This window comes from Cherax quadricarinatus, chromosome 47 (assembly GCF_038502225.1).
Source record: "Cherax quadricarinatus isolate ZL_2023a chromosome 47, ASM3850222v1, whole genome shotgun sequence".
NCBI classification, from domain to species: Eukaryota; Metazoa; Arthropoda; class Malacostraca; order Decapoda; family Parastacidae; genus Cherax; species Cherax quadricarinatus.
In genome coordinates, this window is record NC_091338.1 from 21,983,311 (window position 1) to 22,001,761 (window position 18,451).

At 39.7% G+C, this 18,451-nt stretch overlaps 1 protein-coding gene across 1 annotated transcript in view; it reads left to right on the forward strand.

The window, feature by feature from the left end:
- Nucleotides 1-4,642: 4,642 nt before the first annotated feature.
- LOC138854036 (irregular chiasm C-roughest protein-like) overlaps nucleotides 4,643-18,451 on the forward strand; it is a 95,723-nt gene continuing 81,914 nt past the window's right edge. The window contains exons 1-4 of the mRNA XM_070094638.1: nucleotides 4,643-4,845; nucleotides 5,163-5,277; nucleotides 7,897-8,037; nucleotides 10,024-10,319. Coding sequence (XP_069950739.1) covers nucleotides 4,643-4,845; nucleotides 5,163-5,277; nucleotides 7,897-8,037; nucleotides 10,024-10,319 — 755 coding nt within the window. The remainder of the gene's footprint in view (nucleotides 4,846-5,162; nucleotides 5,278-7,896; nucleotides 8,038-10,023; nucleotides 10,320-18,451) is intronic.

Below are 18,451 nucleotides of genomic sequence, written 5' to 3' on the forward strand. Positions count from 1 at the left end.
TAAAGCCACTGGATGGCGCAACGTCTACAATAAAGATACCCAGATGTTGCACATGTGTCTTAATTTTCATCTTGTCGGTAATGTATACCATTCTTGTACAATATGTGAATGATGTAAAAAAAAATGGGGAGGTTCTGTGATGAACAGCAGTAAATGGAGAACTTGAGGCACAGTTTAGAACACCAGGTTGTTATCAGTGACAGAAGTGGGACGGAACTTTACATTTTAGAAGAAGTCGTGGAACATGATATCTATCCATTGACGTAACTAACAAAATATTTGGTTGCAGGTCGAACATTACTAATTGTATGAGGAGAGTGAGATGTAACATGTCTTCTAGCCTGACACAGGACATTGCACTACACGCCTCGTTACAGCCATCTAGACAACTTTCTAAACACAACCGTCTAGACATCTACACAATCCAACACGTTCTCTCTATCTGGCAAAAAAAAAGGCATACGTTCAAATGTTAAGATTATGCATTTTTTATTCAGGTTACCTAAATGTTCCAAGTTGACTAAGTTATCATATCACCTTCTTACTATTCATTTTGTTTCCTCTGATAATTTTTTTCTCAGTTTCCTCATTTTTCTCCATTTTTTATTGATTGCTTTTGCCTCTCTTTCATTTTGTTTTTCAACTCTTTTCTTCGCTATGATTTTCTTACCGTCTCGTTTTTCCCTCCTTGTGGATTTTATTTTTTCTCCTTTCTCATAGTTTTCTCCAGAGTTCTCTGGCACCAATATGCATACTAACAAGCATCTCCTGAGGCAGAGAGAAAGATGGGTTACGTAAAGTGGCTTGTGTAAGACAGTATTTGTTGCTGAGACCTGCAGTAGGGAGAAGCATGGAGAGATACTAGGGAAAAAAGGAGGACCCAAGGAAGAATTTTGAAAATCTAGGAAGCAGGAGGCACGATCAAATGCTAGAGTCTAGTGGGAAGGTAGCAAAGAAGAGATTCTTGATAAAATGGGAGGTAGTAGGATACTAGAGGGAAATGAGAGATTCTGTGGAATTTGTAGGGTTTAGAAAGAGATAAGGGGAGGTAGGGCTATTTTCCCTGGGTCTATGCCAATTAGTGAGGCCCAAAGTAAACCCTTTTATATATTATAAATTAGCCGAGTTGCCCCTATATAACTGAAACCTTGGTCAGCTGGACTGGGTCGTTTAGACCGGTGTGGAATTCATTCTTGATAAGAAATAATATGAGCTGATCTTTATAACCTCACTTTTGTTGAAAGCTCTAACAGCCACTGAATACAGCAGCTAGAACTTCAACAATGAACGTAACTTAGAAAAAAAACTTGATTAAAGATTTTGTTTAAGAAATATAATCTTGTAAAAAAATAACACTTAAAACAGCCTTGATGCCATAAAAAAAAGAATAATTGATAGCAAGAGGATTGCAGACGTAACAAATAACGAGGAAATAGCACACACACAGCATCGGGAAATTAATTCAAAACTCATGCTTTTATACTCTCTTATAGTTTGAATTATTGGAAATATGACAAGGCGTTGTGAGACAGTACGAAAGATGGAGTCACATTTCAGTGTTTTGTGGAAATATTCTACTAAGAATGTCGATGGTGTATAAGAAGCTATAAATTTATGTAATAAACATTGTGTACATATATTCCTTCACTATATCTGGAAAGACGCTTCCCAGCATTTCATTTACTTAAGCTCTTTCAGTAATGTGAGAATGGTAAAATGTGTAACGATAATTTGAAATCTGTAATGATAGTGTGAAAATAATAAAAAAATATGCAGATCCCAAAAATTATTATGTATTTTAGAAATACTAATACTCGTAAAACCCGATCTTAAATGAGAATATTAATAAAAATTAAGAATACCATATAGAAATTTAGATTTTTTTTATTATTAGTAGTAGTATTTAATATAAATGACGAATGAAAAGTTACAACACAGTGGCTGGAACAGTAAATAACCCACACTTGGAAAAGGGAAATAGTGACCACCTGTCGGCCCGACTTGAACTGCTGACAAGTCACACTAAAGGGACAAGGTATGGTCAGAATATATACTAGAGGGAGGGGGAGGTTGACTAAGATGGGAGAGGTAATGGTAGATGTAGAGATAGTAATAATAGTAGTGGTGGTGGTAGTAGTAGTAGTAGTAGTATTGAAAGTGGTAGTAATCGTAGTAGTATTGAAAGTGGCAGTAGTAGTAGTAGCAATAGTAGAAGTAGTCGTACGAGTCGTTCTCCTGAACGAGTCCCTAACCGGGACTCGTTCAGCAGAACTTTTCCCCAGGCTGAGGGACTGACCACTCCAACAATACGTCTTCGTGGATGATTAAATCATCTTTACGTCTCTGCTGCCCTTCTCTATTCGACTGAAGAAACCTACTGTGTATTAAAGAAGGCGAAACGTTTCGGAATACAGATACCCAGGTGTTGAACATGCATCTTACTTATCAACAACGATAATGAAGGCAGAAATTTCATGCCAACCGTTTTACAGATTCTTCTGTGGAAACTTGATCAGGAGGCCTCTAAACCCGCCATAAACCGGACTGGAAATATTTCGTAGAGGCCACAAGACCTTGTCATGAGGTTGGTGTGAGGGACTTATACCCCACTGCCCTCACCATGTCAGAAGGTGGGTTTGGATGATTCACACTCCAACTATTCCTTCGTCAGGATGCAGGTGTGGACTAATCCCCGTGCTCACACGGTATGACACACTCGCATCCACCTTGCCAGAAATCAAACGTGTTTTATTTTTGGATCTAAGACATGTTAGTATTGACTGCAGTTGGGCTAATTTTTTGCATCAACACTGATCAGAGTAAATGGATATATATGTTTTTGAAATCAGTACATTATGAACTTAAATTTTATAACAGGAGGGGCGCAGCCCCAAAAGTAAATTTTTGGAACACAATACCTTTAATAGGGACTAAGATAAGAAAACACTGTTAAACATAAGAGAGATTAACTCACCATTAACTACTTCATTACACATCTACAACTATTCATTATTGTATTTCGTACACATTATTTCAGATAAATTCATATATTTCTGCTGATATATTTTTCGATTTCACGGTGCCCTTCCTTCTCTTCCTAATTCTACTTCCTGGTTAAACAACCGATTCGTTCCTCTGGATTTATCCTGAGTACCGGCTTTCTTAACTCTTGCTTCCTTCACCTCACTGGTATCCTCACTGAACGTACCATCTCTCCACATCATTGGTATCCTCATTGAACGTACCATTCCTCATCACTGGTATCCTAACTGAACGTACCATCACGTCACTCTCATCCTCACTGATCGTACCATCCCCCATCACTGGTATCCTCACTGAACGTACCATCCCTCCACGTCATTGGTATCCTCCTTAAACGTACCATCCCTCATCACTGGTATCCTCATTGAACGTACCATCCCTCCACGTCACTGTTATCCTCAGTGAACGCACTTCCACGTTTCTGGTACCCTCACTGAATGTACCATTCCTCCACGTCTCTGGCATCCTCACTGAACTCACCCGAGCAGCTATGGTCGTAGCCCACGACACTATATATTTTGGATGATGCGTTGGAATGTGGAGGCAGCTTCTCCTGGAGGCGGAGCGTGTTGCTGGAATGGGAATAGTGCCGCCTGAGTTGGCACTGGTGGCGTGTAAATTGAGAACAGAGTCGCATGAGGTGAGAATGGTGCCGCGGGAAGAGGTAATAGTGCCCTGGGGAGTTTGGATTGCCTGCCTGATACTAGAAGCGTGTTGCTTATTGAAGAAATAAAGGCTTTTGATGCAAGAATGTCTTAGTACGGTATTGCTGGATGCTAGAATGTTGGGCATGGTGTTGCTGGATGCTAGAATGTTGGGTATGGTGTTGCTGGATGCTAGAATGTTGGGTATGGTGTTGCTGGATGCTAGAATGTTGGGCATGGTGTTGCTGGATGCTAGAATGTTGGGCATGGTGTTGCTGGATGCTAGAATGTTGGGCATGGTGTTGCTGGATGCTAGAATGTTGGGCATGGTGTTGCTGGATGCTAGAATGTTGGGCATGGTGTTGCTGGATGCTAGAATGTTGGGCATGGTGTTGCTGGATGCTAGAATGTTGGGCATGGTGTTGCTGGATGCTAGAATGTTGGGTGCGGTGTTGCTGGATGCTAGAATGTTGGGCGTGGTGTTGCTGGATGCTAGAATGTTGGGCGTGGTGTTGCTGGATGCTAGAATGTTGGGCATGGTGTTGCTGGATGCTAGAATGTTGGGTGTGGTGTTGCTGGATGCTAGAATGTTGGGTGTGGTGTTGCTGGATGCTAGAATGTTGGGTGTGGTGTTGCTGGATGCTAGAATGTTGGGTGTGGTGTTGCTGGATGCTAGAATGTTGGGTGTGGTGTTGCTGGATGCTAGAATGTTGGGTGTGGTGTTGCTGGATGCTAGAATGTTGGGTGTGGTGTTGCTGGATGCTATAATGTTGGGTATGGTGTTGCTGGATGCTAGAATATTGGGTATGGTGTTGCTGGATGCTAGAATGTTGGGTATGGTGTTGCTGGATGCTAGAATGTTGGGTATGGTGTTGCTGGATGCTAGAATGTTGGGTATGGTGTTGCTGGATGCTAGAATGTTGGGTATGGTGTTGCTGGATGCTAGAATGATGGGCATGGTGTTGCTGGATGCTAGAATGTTGGGTATGGTGTTGCTGGATGCTAGAATGATGGGTATGGTGTTGCTGGATGCTAGAATGTTGGGTATGGTGTTGCTGGATGCTAGAATGTTGGGTATGGTGTTGCTGGATGCTAGAATGTTGGGTATGGTGTTGCTGGATGCTAGAATGTTGGGTATGGTGTTGCTGGATGCTAGAATGTAATGTCCTTATGGTGTTGCTGGATACTAGAATGTTATGTCAGTATGGTGTTGCTGGATACTAGACTTGCGGTAGTATTGTGTTACGGATGATTGAATAATGTTTAAGTATGATACTGCAGGATACCAGAATTTGCTGTTGATACGGTGTTCCGGGATACTCTGATAATTGATAATGAATTTCTATGTTAATTTAACACTAGAATAGTGGGCTGATAAGACGTTGCTCGACACTGGAATGGTGGGTTAATATGACGATGTTTGACACTAAAATATTTCATTGTCTTTGAAAAAACATTTGTCAGTCTGTATCTCAGAAACTCCTGGTCTGAGATTTTCATGGAAGAGTCTCTAGAGTTTACAGAGAATGGTGTGAACAACAAAATATCAAGTGTATGTGTGGCAGTTCTGTTGCGAGAACCCGTTGTTAGTGTAAGAGGATAAATAAGCCTTGTTTATGAGAGAGGTCCGAGAAAAATGGTTAGTGTGGTTCAAGCTTAAAGGAAAGCAACAGTAACTCAAATAACCATGCATTACATTAATGGTATACAGAAAAGCATCTATGAACGCACAACACGTCCAACCTTCAAGTGGGTGGGTTACAGCTTAGAAGAGACTGTATCTAGAGTGAGCACAGACTCATTAAAAATGGACAGTTGAAGATTGGAAAAAAATGTCACCTGGTCTGACGAATCATGGTTTCTGTTGCAACACGCAGATGGTGAGGTTTGAATATGGCGAAAACTTTGGGAAGTGATGCATTGGGAGAGTCACAGTATTTTTGTGCAGCCGACAAATCTGCAGTAACTGCCTGATGCTATCATGTCATCAGGGATCAGGATATCTAAGGAATGTTTCCAGCTCCTTGTTAAATCCACGATAGAAAGATATAAGGCTGCCAGTATTTCAATGGTGTACCTAACGAAATGGCCATTGTGTGTATATATAACCACAATGAATAGTAGTATCATTGTAGGTGCATTTGTGATCTCTCCCGTTATTAAGGAAGGGTAATAGTAATAAAGAAACAGAGATTTATGTAGCAGAGATGTGACCTCACTTACTGAATGTGGCAAACACTGTGTTACCTGTGTTACCATTGATCGTATTTAACTTTGCATTGTGTGTGTGTATGTGTGTGTGTATTTATACACATATATATAATATATATATAATTATATATATATATATATATATATATATATATATATATATATATATATCGTGCCAAATAAGTAAAACTTCAAACGATTTTGGCTTAAATATCAGCTATCTTCATGCCGAATAGGGAAAGCGAAAGTTTGTGTAAGCAGTAATTTCGCAAAAATCATTCTGTATCTAACGATAAAAAATACACTTCGTTGTTCTTATATATTTATTTTTGGTAAATTTATATAAATTATATTTAGTTGCATTAGGCTAAATTAAATTGCGCTTATGTTAGGTATGTTTTCTAAGGTACTTTTGGTACTAAATTATTAATTTTTACTCAAACAAATGAAACAATTTAGAAAGGACTTAATTTTAAATGAGGAGTTCTTACTGACCAGTTTTACCTATTCGGCGCGACATTATATAATATATAATGGTTATATATATATCATGGTCATTATATATATATATATATATATATATATATATATATATATATATATATATATATATATATATATATATATATATATATATATATATATATATATTCAAACGGCTTCAGGAAGAAATCCAAATGTTCTTCCTTGAAGCCTTTTTATCCACTTCTCCGAGGCTATGGGTCCCACAATTTACACCAGAAGACCCCATCCTATATATATATATATAATGCAAACAATCGCAGACGGGCGATCTTAATTATGCAGGACAAGCCACGGGGGAGGGGGGGGAATCTAAGGGTAACTGTGGCCAGTGACACCTACGCTACTCTGAGGCCTCTCTTCCTGCATTGGTTGCTCCCTTGGAACATTGCACAGCTCCTGATGACGCAGTGATATATATATAATATATATATATATATATATATATATATATATATATATATATATATATATATATATTATATATATATATAATCTTTAGCTGAAGATCTTTCGCACTCTCGTGCGTCTTCGGGAGCTATGTAATGTTGCAAGACAGCAAAATAGAAGAGGCAAAATTCTTTGAGGCAAGACCTTCCCTTAGAGAATTTAGCCTATCTGTTGCTATCTTGCAACACGGCATAGCTCCTGAAGACGCACGATTCTCTTCAGGATTAGTTTGTAATAAGCATCTGTCAATGAATAAACAGAAAGATGAAGGGTGGTGGGGGGTTACGGCGGTCTAGACTAGTTTCAATTCCTTCTCTTTTAGAGACCGCTGTTTGCTTCCCCAAACCCCCCCATCCCCCCGCCCAGCCGTCCATCTTTGTTGATTCTTTGACAATTTCCCCTTAATCTTAGTTCATACACTATAGGGCCTTGAGAGAGAAACTCTTGACACTGTCATCTCTCGGAGTGTTAAGAGATGTTATTTCCTCAGTATGCTTTTCAACCTTTTCTAGGTTTTGGAGCTTCTGTTCCATCTCAAGAATCCTCTTAGCTTCAGTTCTGCAATCTTCTTAATCTTCGAGTTCACAGAAAGCTTGTTTAATGTTTTATAGACTAAAAGCTAAGCATTTTATCGACTTAGCCTGTACTCCGAAAACTCCAACCAATCTTGGATATTTAGAAGTGATGTCCTCGAAAACAGAGTAGAGGAAAGAAGAATATTAGAGGCCGACCATGTCTGTTATTGTTTGGTGAACTGAGGTGAGAGAGCAGGAGGTGAATGACGCATCAAGCTCCAAGTCCTAGCCATGAAAGGCGATGTTATAGGGAAACTTTTGCCTGCTATCTTCTGAGCATTGCACTGGATTCTAGTGCTGTATTTCAACGTTGTTCCCTGTCGATGAGTACGCTGTTCCAGTCTGTTGAGCAGTATAATGAGCGGATTTTGTAATACGAGGAACTCTGGTAGCTTGATTGTCCGGTATCTTCTTTGTCTTCATAAATTTCCACAGACTTTATATGATTTTAGGTTTCCACGTACGTTAGTGCAGCGAACTTATTGCTACGCCATCATAGAGGTCTTGTATTGATTCTGGAGACTGTCAAAGTCAGGAGCAGATTCCCTGTTGCCCGCTGCTCACTGCAGATGAACGAAGAGGCTTTAGGAAAAGTATAGTTTGTGCAGACAATGTTTACGTGGAAACAATTCGGTCTCGAAATCGTAATAACACGATTGCAAATAAATAAGACTAAAAAGTGTACAGTACGTAAAGGTAAGGATTTTTTCTGCTCCATTTACTGATTTATAAAAGGCATATGACGGGGAGAATAGGTGAGCAATGTGGAAGATATTGTAAATGTATGGGATAGGAGGCAGGTTATAGTAGTGTGTTTATGTGGGCAGAGTATGTACTAGAGATGGGGATTATTTTCATGTAAAGTTTGGCTCGAGACATGAATGTGTAATAACATCATGGTTATTTAACATTTATAACTGGGACTGTAAATGAAGATGATGTTAGGGACAGGAACATTAATAGATAATGAAGCTGATAAGCAAGTGGCTGTTGCTACATATGCTGTATTCCAATGACAACTGTTGTGGAAAATTATGGTTAGTTGCAAAAGTTGGTAGGCGAATTTAGTAGGATATGTAAAAGAAAGAATTTAAAAGTGAACCATAAGAAAAAAAACAGTAATGTGGGTAAAAGTCTAGACAATGAAACATTGCATATCAGATTGTAGGGAATATCAGGGAAGAAATAACTGTGTAGATATTCAGGAGTGGACTTGTCAGCAGATGGGCCGACTGTATGAAAGAAAACTTAAATCATAAAACTGATGAGTGGGTGAAAATGTTTGTGGCGCATCTGAATAGAAAGAACATTGTCCATGGAAGAAAAAACTGGAAAATGCAATATTGGTACCAACACCGTTAAATAGGTGTGAAGCACAGGTTTTAAACACTGCAGCGAAATATGTGCATAAGAGGAATAATTATTGTGAATATTGTGCAGAGAATGTGGAGTGTGCAGATTTGTAGGTATAGGATTACTGAAAGCATTATTTAGACAGCGGAGGAAGGTTTGAGACGACTCACGAAATCGTAATGACACGATTGCAAACAAACCATACCCCGGCCGGGATTGAACCCGCGGTCAATGAGTCTCAAAACTCCAGCCCGTCTCGTTAGCCACTAGACCAGCTAGCCACAATAAGATTCGTCCAACTAGTCACAGTGGTGCCTGTGCTAACCTTCCTATGGTGTAGAAATATACCTAGTTGGACGAATCTTATTGTGGCTAGCTGGTCTAGTGGCTAACGCGACGGGCTGGAGTTTTGAGACTCTCTGACCGCGGGTTCAATCCCGGCCGGGGTATGGTAGGTTTGAGACGATTTGAAAATTTAGCAAACCAGAAAATTAAGCAAACCAGAATGACTGGGAGACAATATAAATCTGTGGTAGAGAAAAGGACGAGTTGAGGTCTTCCCAGGCAGAGTTAGAGGGAAGGGGTACGGATGATTTTGAGAGTCAGAGGCTTGGACATCCAACATGGGATTGTGCGAGTATGTTAGGAGTGGAGAAAAGTTATTTTTATTATTTATTCGACGTGCTGGAGTGAAGGAAGGTAACATTAATGAAGGGATTCAGGGAAAGCAGGTTATCCAGATTTGCGTCCTGGAGGTGTGAAGTACAATGCCTGCACTCTCAAAAAGGTGTAAGGATACTGCAGCTCAGAGAATTATCTGATCTGAGCTGTTATGTCTGGATGCTTTGGACTAAAACAGTGACTGAATGAGTGAGGTAAAAAAATTTTCCTCGTTCTTCTGGTCATCCTGCCTCGGTGGGAGACTTCCGGTTTGTGAGAGTATTAATAGAATATACTAAACTTATCCTCCGGCATAATTTACATACCTTTTAATTACTGTTATTAAAAGAAGTCTCAGAAACATTTGTAAAGGAAAAACCTAACATAAATCAAAAGAAATATTGATATAGAAATTGCAGTTGTTTACTGTTATCAATAAAACGAGCAAACGTTCAACATTGCAAATAATTGCAACAATGAATAATAATTAACGCAAACAAGCCAATGCTATATATTTAAGATATATGCATAAATAAAATTCATACAATTATTTTTCTTTCCATCAGCAGGCCATGTTCACGTGGTGGATCTCGTGGGCGTGGGCATGGGCGTGGGCGTGGGTGCTGTGGTCATCGTGTGCACACGTGAGTGTCGATGCTGTGTGGGCAGAGGGAATCAGCCAGCAGGAGACTGAGGAAGGCAGCGGGGAGTCTCGTGCAGCGGTGAAGAAAGAGGTACAGCTTGGACCTGGTATGGGCGGTTCTGCCGTGCAGACACTGGGCAAGGAAGGAGTGCAGCACTTTGCTACCCAACCCACTCCGCAGACTGCTGTGGTGGGCTCAACAGCTGTACTACCCTGCAGGTGAACTGTTCTTTTCACCCTTTGCAAATCCCTTTCCCTGCAGCTGTTTTAAGTTCTCTTGCCAGCTGTATGTCATCTTACCTGCCTCCTACAGCTGTTCTAATTACTTCTACCTTCTAAACTTCTTGCGTGTAGTTCTATTTATCTTATTTTTTCGAGTATTTTACTTGGGATTAATAGGCGAGTAACTAATATGAATATTTGGTTGAGTGACTAAGAATACTCACCATTGAAAAGCCCTCCAGCCCTCTGTGCTGTACGGTCTTACGTCGGAATTCTCTCACGCTCTTGATTTTTTCTCTTATTTATGTCAACGTCTTGCATTTTCAGTTTCCCAGTTATCTTTCTCCCTTCATGTGTGCTAAATAAATAAGTTCTGCTTGGATCATTCCTGTTTTCCGTCGTCAATGTCTGATTCACTCTGGATGAATATTAAACAAAGCCTGACTAGAGCATCATCTACCCTGATCTTGAGTAATGTTTGATAAGTTGATAAAGGAAGCTCTTTATTAGAGACCACTAAATTTTCAATCATGCCTCTTCTTCATTAGAATGTTTAAGTTCTCAGGAACATACTTTTCACATCCAGTCTCTCTGAAACGAAAGCTCTCTCTCTCCCTCTCCCCCCCCTCTCCCGTCTCTCTCTCCCTCTCTCTCCTCTCCCCTCTCTCTCTCCCCCTCTCTCCTCTCTCTCTCTCTCTCCCCTCTCTCTCCCTCCCGTCTCTCTCCCGTCTCTCTCCCCTCTTTTTTTTTTACACAGGGTTTGACAAGGTTAAGGATCCCTAGCTTTATTGACAAGCTATTTACAGGTTAAGGATTCCTAACTTTATTGGCAAGCTAAGAGCTGTTACCTACATCAGCTCATTTGGAAGCATTTTTATTGTTATGAGACATACAAGTAGGGAACAGGATGAAGTTGGAGCCATCTGTGAGAGAGCATTTTCATTTGATCAACTGACTTCATCTCGTTGACATCATTATGCTGTACGAATGTGTTCCATACACGAGTCATCCTGGGTATATATGATCTCAGATGGCGTGATGTTCTGGAGAAGGGTACAGCCAGAGTGAAGTTGCTGCTTTCTACCCGTCTTGTGGCATCAAAGCTTGTTTCACGCTGTCATCGAAGTGAATCCAAGTGTGGTACTTTGACAATATTGGCCTTGTACATAACCGTAAGGCCACCCACATCCCTCCTGTGTTGAAGGCTCTGCTGAAATGCCAGATCTATCCAGGATGGGTCCAGGCGAGAAATGAGACGTCTTGCTCTGTTCTCTACTCTGTCAAGCAGAGAGAGGGGGGTGGGGGGCAGGAAAACCAAGAAAGTGGAGCATACTCAAGGTGTGAGCGTACTTGTGCCTCGTACAGAATCTTGCAACCCCTACTGTCAAGCAGATGCGAGATACGGCGAAGTAGCTTAACGGCGAAGTGCTGTAAGCTTCCTGGCTGCCTTGTTTGCAAGATTTACAAGGTTCTTCATGGTTTGTTTGGAGTCAAATTTCACCCCAAGGATATCAACTTCTCCAGGTGCCAAGACCCTCCCTTTCATCCTTACTACTGCACCAGCAATACCATCATGGTGCCTAGAGACCATCATCATTTGCCTTTTCTAAGGTGCAAATGTTACTTGCCATCTATTTCCCCAAGCTGATATGGCTCTTAGCTGGTGATTGATGTAGCTTAGAGCAGCTGGCATTTCTTCTCTTGGATAAGTGAATGTCAGTGTACAGTCGTCTGCATATGCATGTGATTCTGGGATGAGATGAAGAAGGTCGCTGAAGAAAACATTCCATAACAATGGTCCCAGCACGCTTCCTTGTGGAACACTTTCCCCAATAGGATGTCTTGCTGATTCCGTTCCATCGAGAACTACACTTAGAGATCTACCATGAAGGTAATCACTGAGGAGACATAGCGTAGAGCCTGCAATTCCCAGTGCTTGAAGTTTTGCTAAGAGGCCCTGGTGCCACACCCGGTCGAAAGCGCCAGCAATGTCCAGTGCTACCACACAGCTGACTTTGGATTCATCCAGTGACTGGTGCCACTTAGTGGAGAGGTTTAACAACAGATCAGCAGCAGAGTAACCTCTCTCTCTCTCCCACCTCTCTCTCCCCCCCCTCTCTCTCTCTCTCTCTCTCTCTCTCTCTCATTGGCGCATAGTTTTGAATTACTACACCCGGGTCTTGAAGATTACTTATAGCTCCTCACATAAGCCCTCAGAATTATTCTCTTTCAACGCACCGGGTTACTAGCCCCTTGCTTCCGGCATTTTAGTCGCCTCTTATAAAACGCATGGCTTACAGAGGAAGTATTCTGTTCCACCTCCCCATGCAGATAAGAGGAAATAAACAAGAACTAATAAGAAAATATTTAAAAACCCAGAGGGGTGTGTATATATATATATATATATATATATATATATATATATATATATATATATATATATATATATATATACATATATAAATATATATGTATATATATATAAATATATCTATGTATATATATAAATATATGTATATATATATATATACGTATATATATATATATATGTCATATATATATGTATATATATATATGTATATATATATATATATATGTATATATATATATATATATGTATATACATATATATGTATATATATATATATATATATATATATATATATGTATATATATATATATGTATATATATATATATATATAATATATATATATATATATATATATATATATATATATATATATATATATATATATATATATATATATATATATATATATATATATATATATATATATATATATATATATATATATATATATATATATATATATATATATATATATATATATATATATATATATATATATATATATGTATATATATATATATATATATATATATATATATATATATATATATATATATATATATATATATATATATATATATATATATATAAATATATATTATATATATATATATATATATATATATATATATATATATATATATATATATATATATATATATATATATATATATATATATATATATATTATATATATATATATTACTTACACTTACACTTTGGTCACACTTGACAGACACGCACATGCATATATATATACATACATCTAGGTTTTTCTCCTTTTTCTAAATAGCTCTTGTTCTTCTGTATTTCTTCTATTGTCCATGGGGAAGTGGAAAAGAATCTTTCCTCCGTAAGCCATGCGTGTCGTATGAGGCGACTAAAATGCCGGGAGCAATGGGCTAGTAACCCCTTCTCCTGTAGACACTTACTAAAAAAGAGAAGAAGAAAAACTTCATAAAACTGGGATGCTTAAATGTGCGTGGATGTAGTGCGGATGACAAGAAACAGATGATTGCTGATGTTATGAATGAAAAGAAGTTGGATGTCCTGGCCCTAAGCGAAACAAAGCTGAAGGGGGTAGGAGAGTTTCAGTGGGGGGAAATAAATGGGATTAAATCTGGAGTATCTGAGAGAGTTAGAGCAAAGGAAGGGGTAGCAGTAATGTTAAATGATCAGTTATGGAAGGAGAAAAGAGAATATGAATGTGTAAATTCAAGAATTATGTGGATTAAAGTAAAGGTTGGATGCGAGAAGTGGGTCATAATAAGCGTGTATGCACCTGGAGAAGAGAGGAATGCAGAGGAGAGAGAGAGATTTTGGGAGATGTTAAGTGAATGTATAGGAGCCTTTGAACCAAGTGAGAGAGTAATTGTGGTAGGGGACCTGAATGCTAAAGTAGGAGAAACTTTTAGAGAGGGTGTGGTAGGTAAGTTTGGGGTGCCAGGTGTAAGTGATAATGGGAGCCCTTTGATTGAACTTTGTATAGAAAGGGGTTTAGTTATAGGTAATACATATTTTAAGAAAAAGAGGATAAATAAGTATACAAGGTATGATGTAGGGCGAAATGACAGTAGTTTGTTGGATTATGTATTGGTAGATAAAAGACTGTTGAGTAGACTTCAGGATGTACATGTTTATAGAGGGGCCACAGATATATCAGATCACTTTCTAGTTGTAGCTACACTGAGAGTAAAAGGTAGATGGGATACAAGGAGAATAGAAGCATCAGGGAAGAGAGAGGTGAAGGTTTATAAACTAAAAGAGGAGGCAGTTAGGGTAAGATATAAACAGCTATTGGAGGATAGATGGGCTAATGAGAGCATAGGCAATGGGGTCGAAGAGGTATGGGGTAGGTTTAAAAATGTAGTGTTAGAGTATTCAGCAGAAGTTTGTGGTTACAGGAAAGTGGGTGTGGGAGGGAAGAGAAACGATTGGTGGAATGATGATGTAAAGAGAGTAGTAAGGGAGAAAAAGTTAGCATATGAGAAGTTTTTACAAAGTAGAAGTGATGCAAGGAGGGAAGAGTATATGGAGAAAAAGAGAGAGGTTAAGAGAGTGGTGAAGCAATGTAAAAAGAGAGCAAATGAGAGAGTGGGTGAGATGTTATCAACAAATTTTGTTGAAAATAAGAAAAAGTTTTGGAGTGAGATTAACAAGTTAAGAAAGCCTAGAGAACAAATGGATTTGTCAGTTAAAAATAGGAGAGGAGAGTTATTAAATGGAGAGTGTTGATGAAGATAGGGAAGCTGTGATTTCGTGTATAGGACAAGGAGAAATAACATCTTGTAGGAGTGAGGAACAGCCAGTTGTGAGTGTGGGGGAAGTTCGTGAGGCAGTAGGTAAAATGAAAGGGGGTAAGGTAGCCGGGATTGATGGGATAAAGATAGAAATGTTAAAAGCAGGTGGGGATATAGTTTTGGAGTGGTTGGTGCAATTATTTAATAAATGTATGGAAGAGGGTAAGGTACCTAGGGATTGGCAGAGAGCATGCATAGTTCCTTTGTATAAAGGCAAAGGGGATAAAAGAGAGTGCAAAAATTATAGGGGGATAAGTCTGCTGAGTATACCTGGTAAAGTGTATGGTAGAATTATTATTGAAAGAATTAAGAGTAAGACGGAGAATAGGATAGCAGATGAACAAGGAGGCTTTAGGAAAGGTAGGGGGTGTGTGGACCAGGTGTTTACAGTGAAACATATAAGTGAACAGTATTTAGATAAGGTTAAAGAGGTCTTTGTGGCATTTATGGATTTGGAAAAGGCGTATGACAGGGTGGATAGGGGGGCAATGTGGCAGATGTTGCAAGTGTATGGTGTAGGAGGTAGGTTACTGAAAGCAGTGAAGAGTTTTTACGAGGATAGTGAGGCTCAAGTTAGAGTATGTAGGAAAGAGGGAAATTATTTCCCAGTAAAAGTAGGCCTTAGACAAGGATGTGTGATGTCACCGTGGTTGTTTAATATATTTATAGATGGGGTTGTAAGAGAAGTAAATGCGAGGGTCTTGACAAGAGGCGTGGAGTTAAAAGATAAAGAATCACACACAAAGTGGGAGTTGTCACAGCTGCTCTTTGCTGATGACACTTGGGAGATTCTGAAGAGAAGTTGCAGAGATTGGTGGATGAATTTGGTAGGGTGTGCAAAAGAAGAAAATTAAAGGTGAATACAGGAAAGAGTAAGGTTATGAGGATAACAAAAAGATTAGGTGATGAAAGATTGAATATCAGATTGGAGGGAGAGAGTATGGAGGAGGTGAATGTATTCAGATATTTGGGAGTGGACGTGTCAGCGGATGGGTCTATGAAAGATGAGGTGAATCATAGAATTGATGAGGGAAAAAGAGTGAGTGGTGCACTTAGGAGTCTGTGGAGACAAAGAACTTTGTCCTTGGAGGCAAAGAGGGGAATGTATGAGAGTATAGTTTTACCAACGCTCTTATATGGGTGTGAAGCATGGGTGATGAATGTTGCAGCGAGGAGAAGGCTGGAGGCAGTGGAGATGTCATGTCTGAGGGCAATGTGTGGTTTGAATATAATGCAGAGAATTCGTAATTTGGAAGTTAGGAGGAGGTGCGGGATTACCAAAACTCTTGTCCAGAGGCCTGAGGAGGGGTTGTTGAGGTGGTTCGGACATGTGGAGAGAATGGAGCGAAACAGAATAACTTCAAGAGTGTATCAGTCTGTAGTGGAAGGAAGGCGGGGTAGGGGTCGGCCTAGGAAAGGTTGGAGGGAGGGGGTAAAGGAGGTTTTGTGTGCGAGGGGCTTGGACTTCCAGCAGGCATGCGTGAGCGTGTTTGATAGGAGTGAATGGAGACAAATGGTTTTTAATACTTGACGTGCTGTTGGAGTGTGAGCAAAGTAACATTTATGAAGGGGTTCAGGGAAACCGGCAGGCCGGACTTGAGTCCTGGAGATGGGAAGTACAGTGCCTGCACTCTGAAGGAGGGGTGTTAATGTTGCAGTTTAAAAACTGTAGTGTAAAGCACCCTTCTGGCAAGACAGTGATGGAGTGAATGATGGTGAAAGTTTTTCTTTTTCGGGCCACCCTGCCTTGGTGGGAATAGGCCAGTGTGATAATATATATATATATATATATATATATATATATATATATATATATATATATATATATATATATATATATATATATATATATATATATATATATATATATATATATATATATATATATATATATATATATACCTCAATGATAATTAAATCCTTAAGAGATTTTCCTAGAGTTGATAACCTCATTCGCCTTCCCCGTCAACACAAAAAAGGGAGAGGCAGAACCCCCACTCACTCTACTGACAGTGAAAAAGTCAGAGTCCAGGTGAGCAAGAAAATTGAAGAGGGCAACACAGTGGGGGCAATAAGAATTATTACCAGTGAAGATACAGTTGCTCCCAGGGATGCTGACACGGCTGAAGCACTTAGAGGAAAGCACCCTGCCAGGGAAACCAGTGGCACCAACAGGTCCAACACCTCTGTCCCCACTATGGAACCATTGATAGTGGAAGACTCAGACATTTACAAAGCAATAATGTCGTTCCCATCTGGCTCTGCTGGGGGTTACACCGGAATAAGGCCACAGCATTTAAAGGAAATGGTTAATCCAGTTATTGGGGAAATTGCAGAGACACTGCTTTCAGAGATCACAAGGTTCGTCAACAATTCCTTGGCTGGTCTGATCCCTGATGAAATTAGACCTTTCTTTTTTGGTGCAACACTTTGTGCACTTAAAAAGAAGGATGGAGGAATTCGGCCAATTGCAGTAGGCAACACCTTACGCCGCCTCGTATCCAAAGCTGCTGTCCGAAGTATTCGTGCACAGGCAGCCATGATGCTTCAACCAAACCAGCTTGGCTTTGGGGTCTCTCAAGGAAGTGAAGCAGCGGTTCATGCAACAAGGGCGTATATCAACAACCTGCCTGAGGACAATGCAGTGGTAAAATTAGATTTCAAGAATGCGTTCAATCTCCTGAAAAGAGACGTGGTATTAGCAGCAGTACAAGAACATTTCCCTGGTCTCTTCCCTTTTGTTTCAGCCGGGTATAGCAAGGAATCAATGCTTCTCTTTGGAGAGCATGAAATTACACCATCGGAGGGTGTCCAACAAGGAGATCCTCTTGCACCATTTCTCTTCTGTATAGCAGTTAGGGAAATCACAGTCAGACTGACCAGCGAGCTAAACATCTGGTTCCTAAATGATGGTACACTAGCAGGTACAAAAGAGTCCCTCCTACATGACCTTACACAGGTAATGACACGGGGACAGGAAATGGGTCTCATCCTGAATCCATCCAAATGTGAAATCATCTCAGTCAGTCAACAAGTGATAAATGCAGTGAGATCAAAACTACCAGGAGCAGCAGTCATTGCCCCCACAAATAGTGTCTTGCTAGGAGCACCTCTGGGAAGCAATGCCATTGACACAATTCTCAGGAAGAAATTGGAAGAGTTAAGGAGGATGGAACAACGAATAGGCAATCTGGACACCCACGATGCCTTGTACCTTCTCACAAAGTGCTTGAGTCTGCCCAGGTTGACATATTTCCTAAGATGTGCACCTTCATATGATAACCCTATACTGCATGAATATGACAGTATTCTGAGGCAGATTTTACAAAAGTACTTAACCTTACTCTAGAAGACGGGCAGTGGAACCAAGCTACACTTACAGTCAGACTAGGAGGCATTGGTGTCCGCAAGTCATCACAGATTGCGTTACCTGCTTTTCTGTCCTCGTGTATTGCAT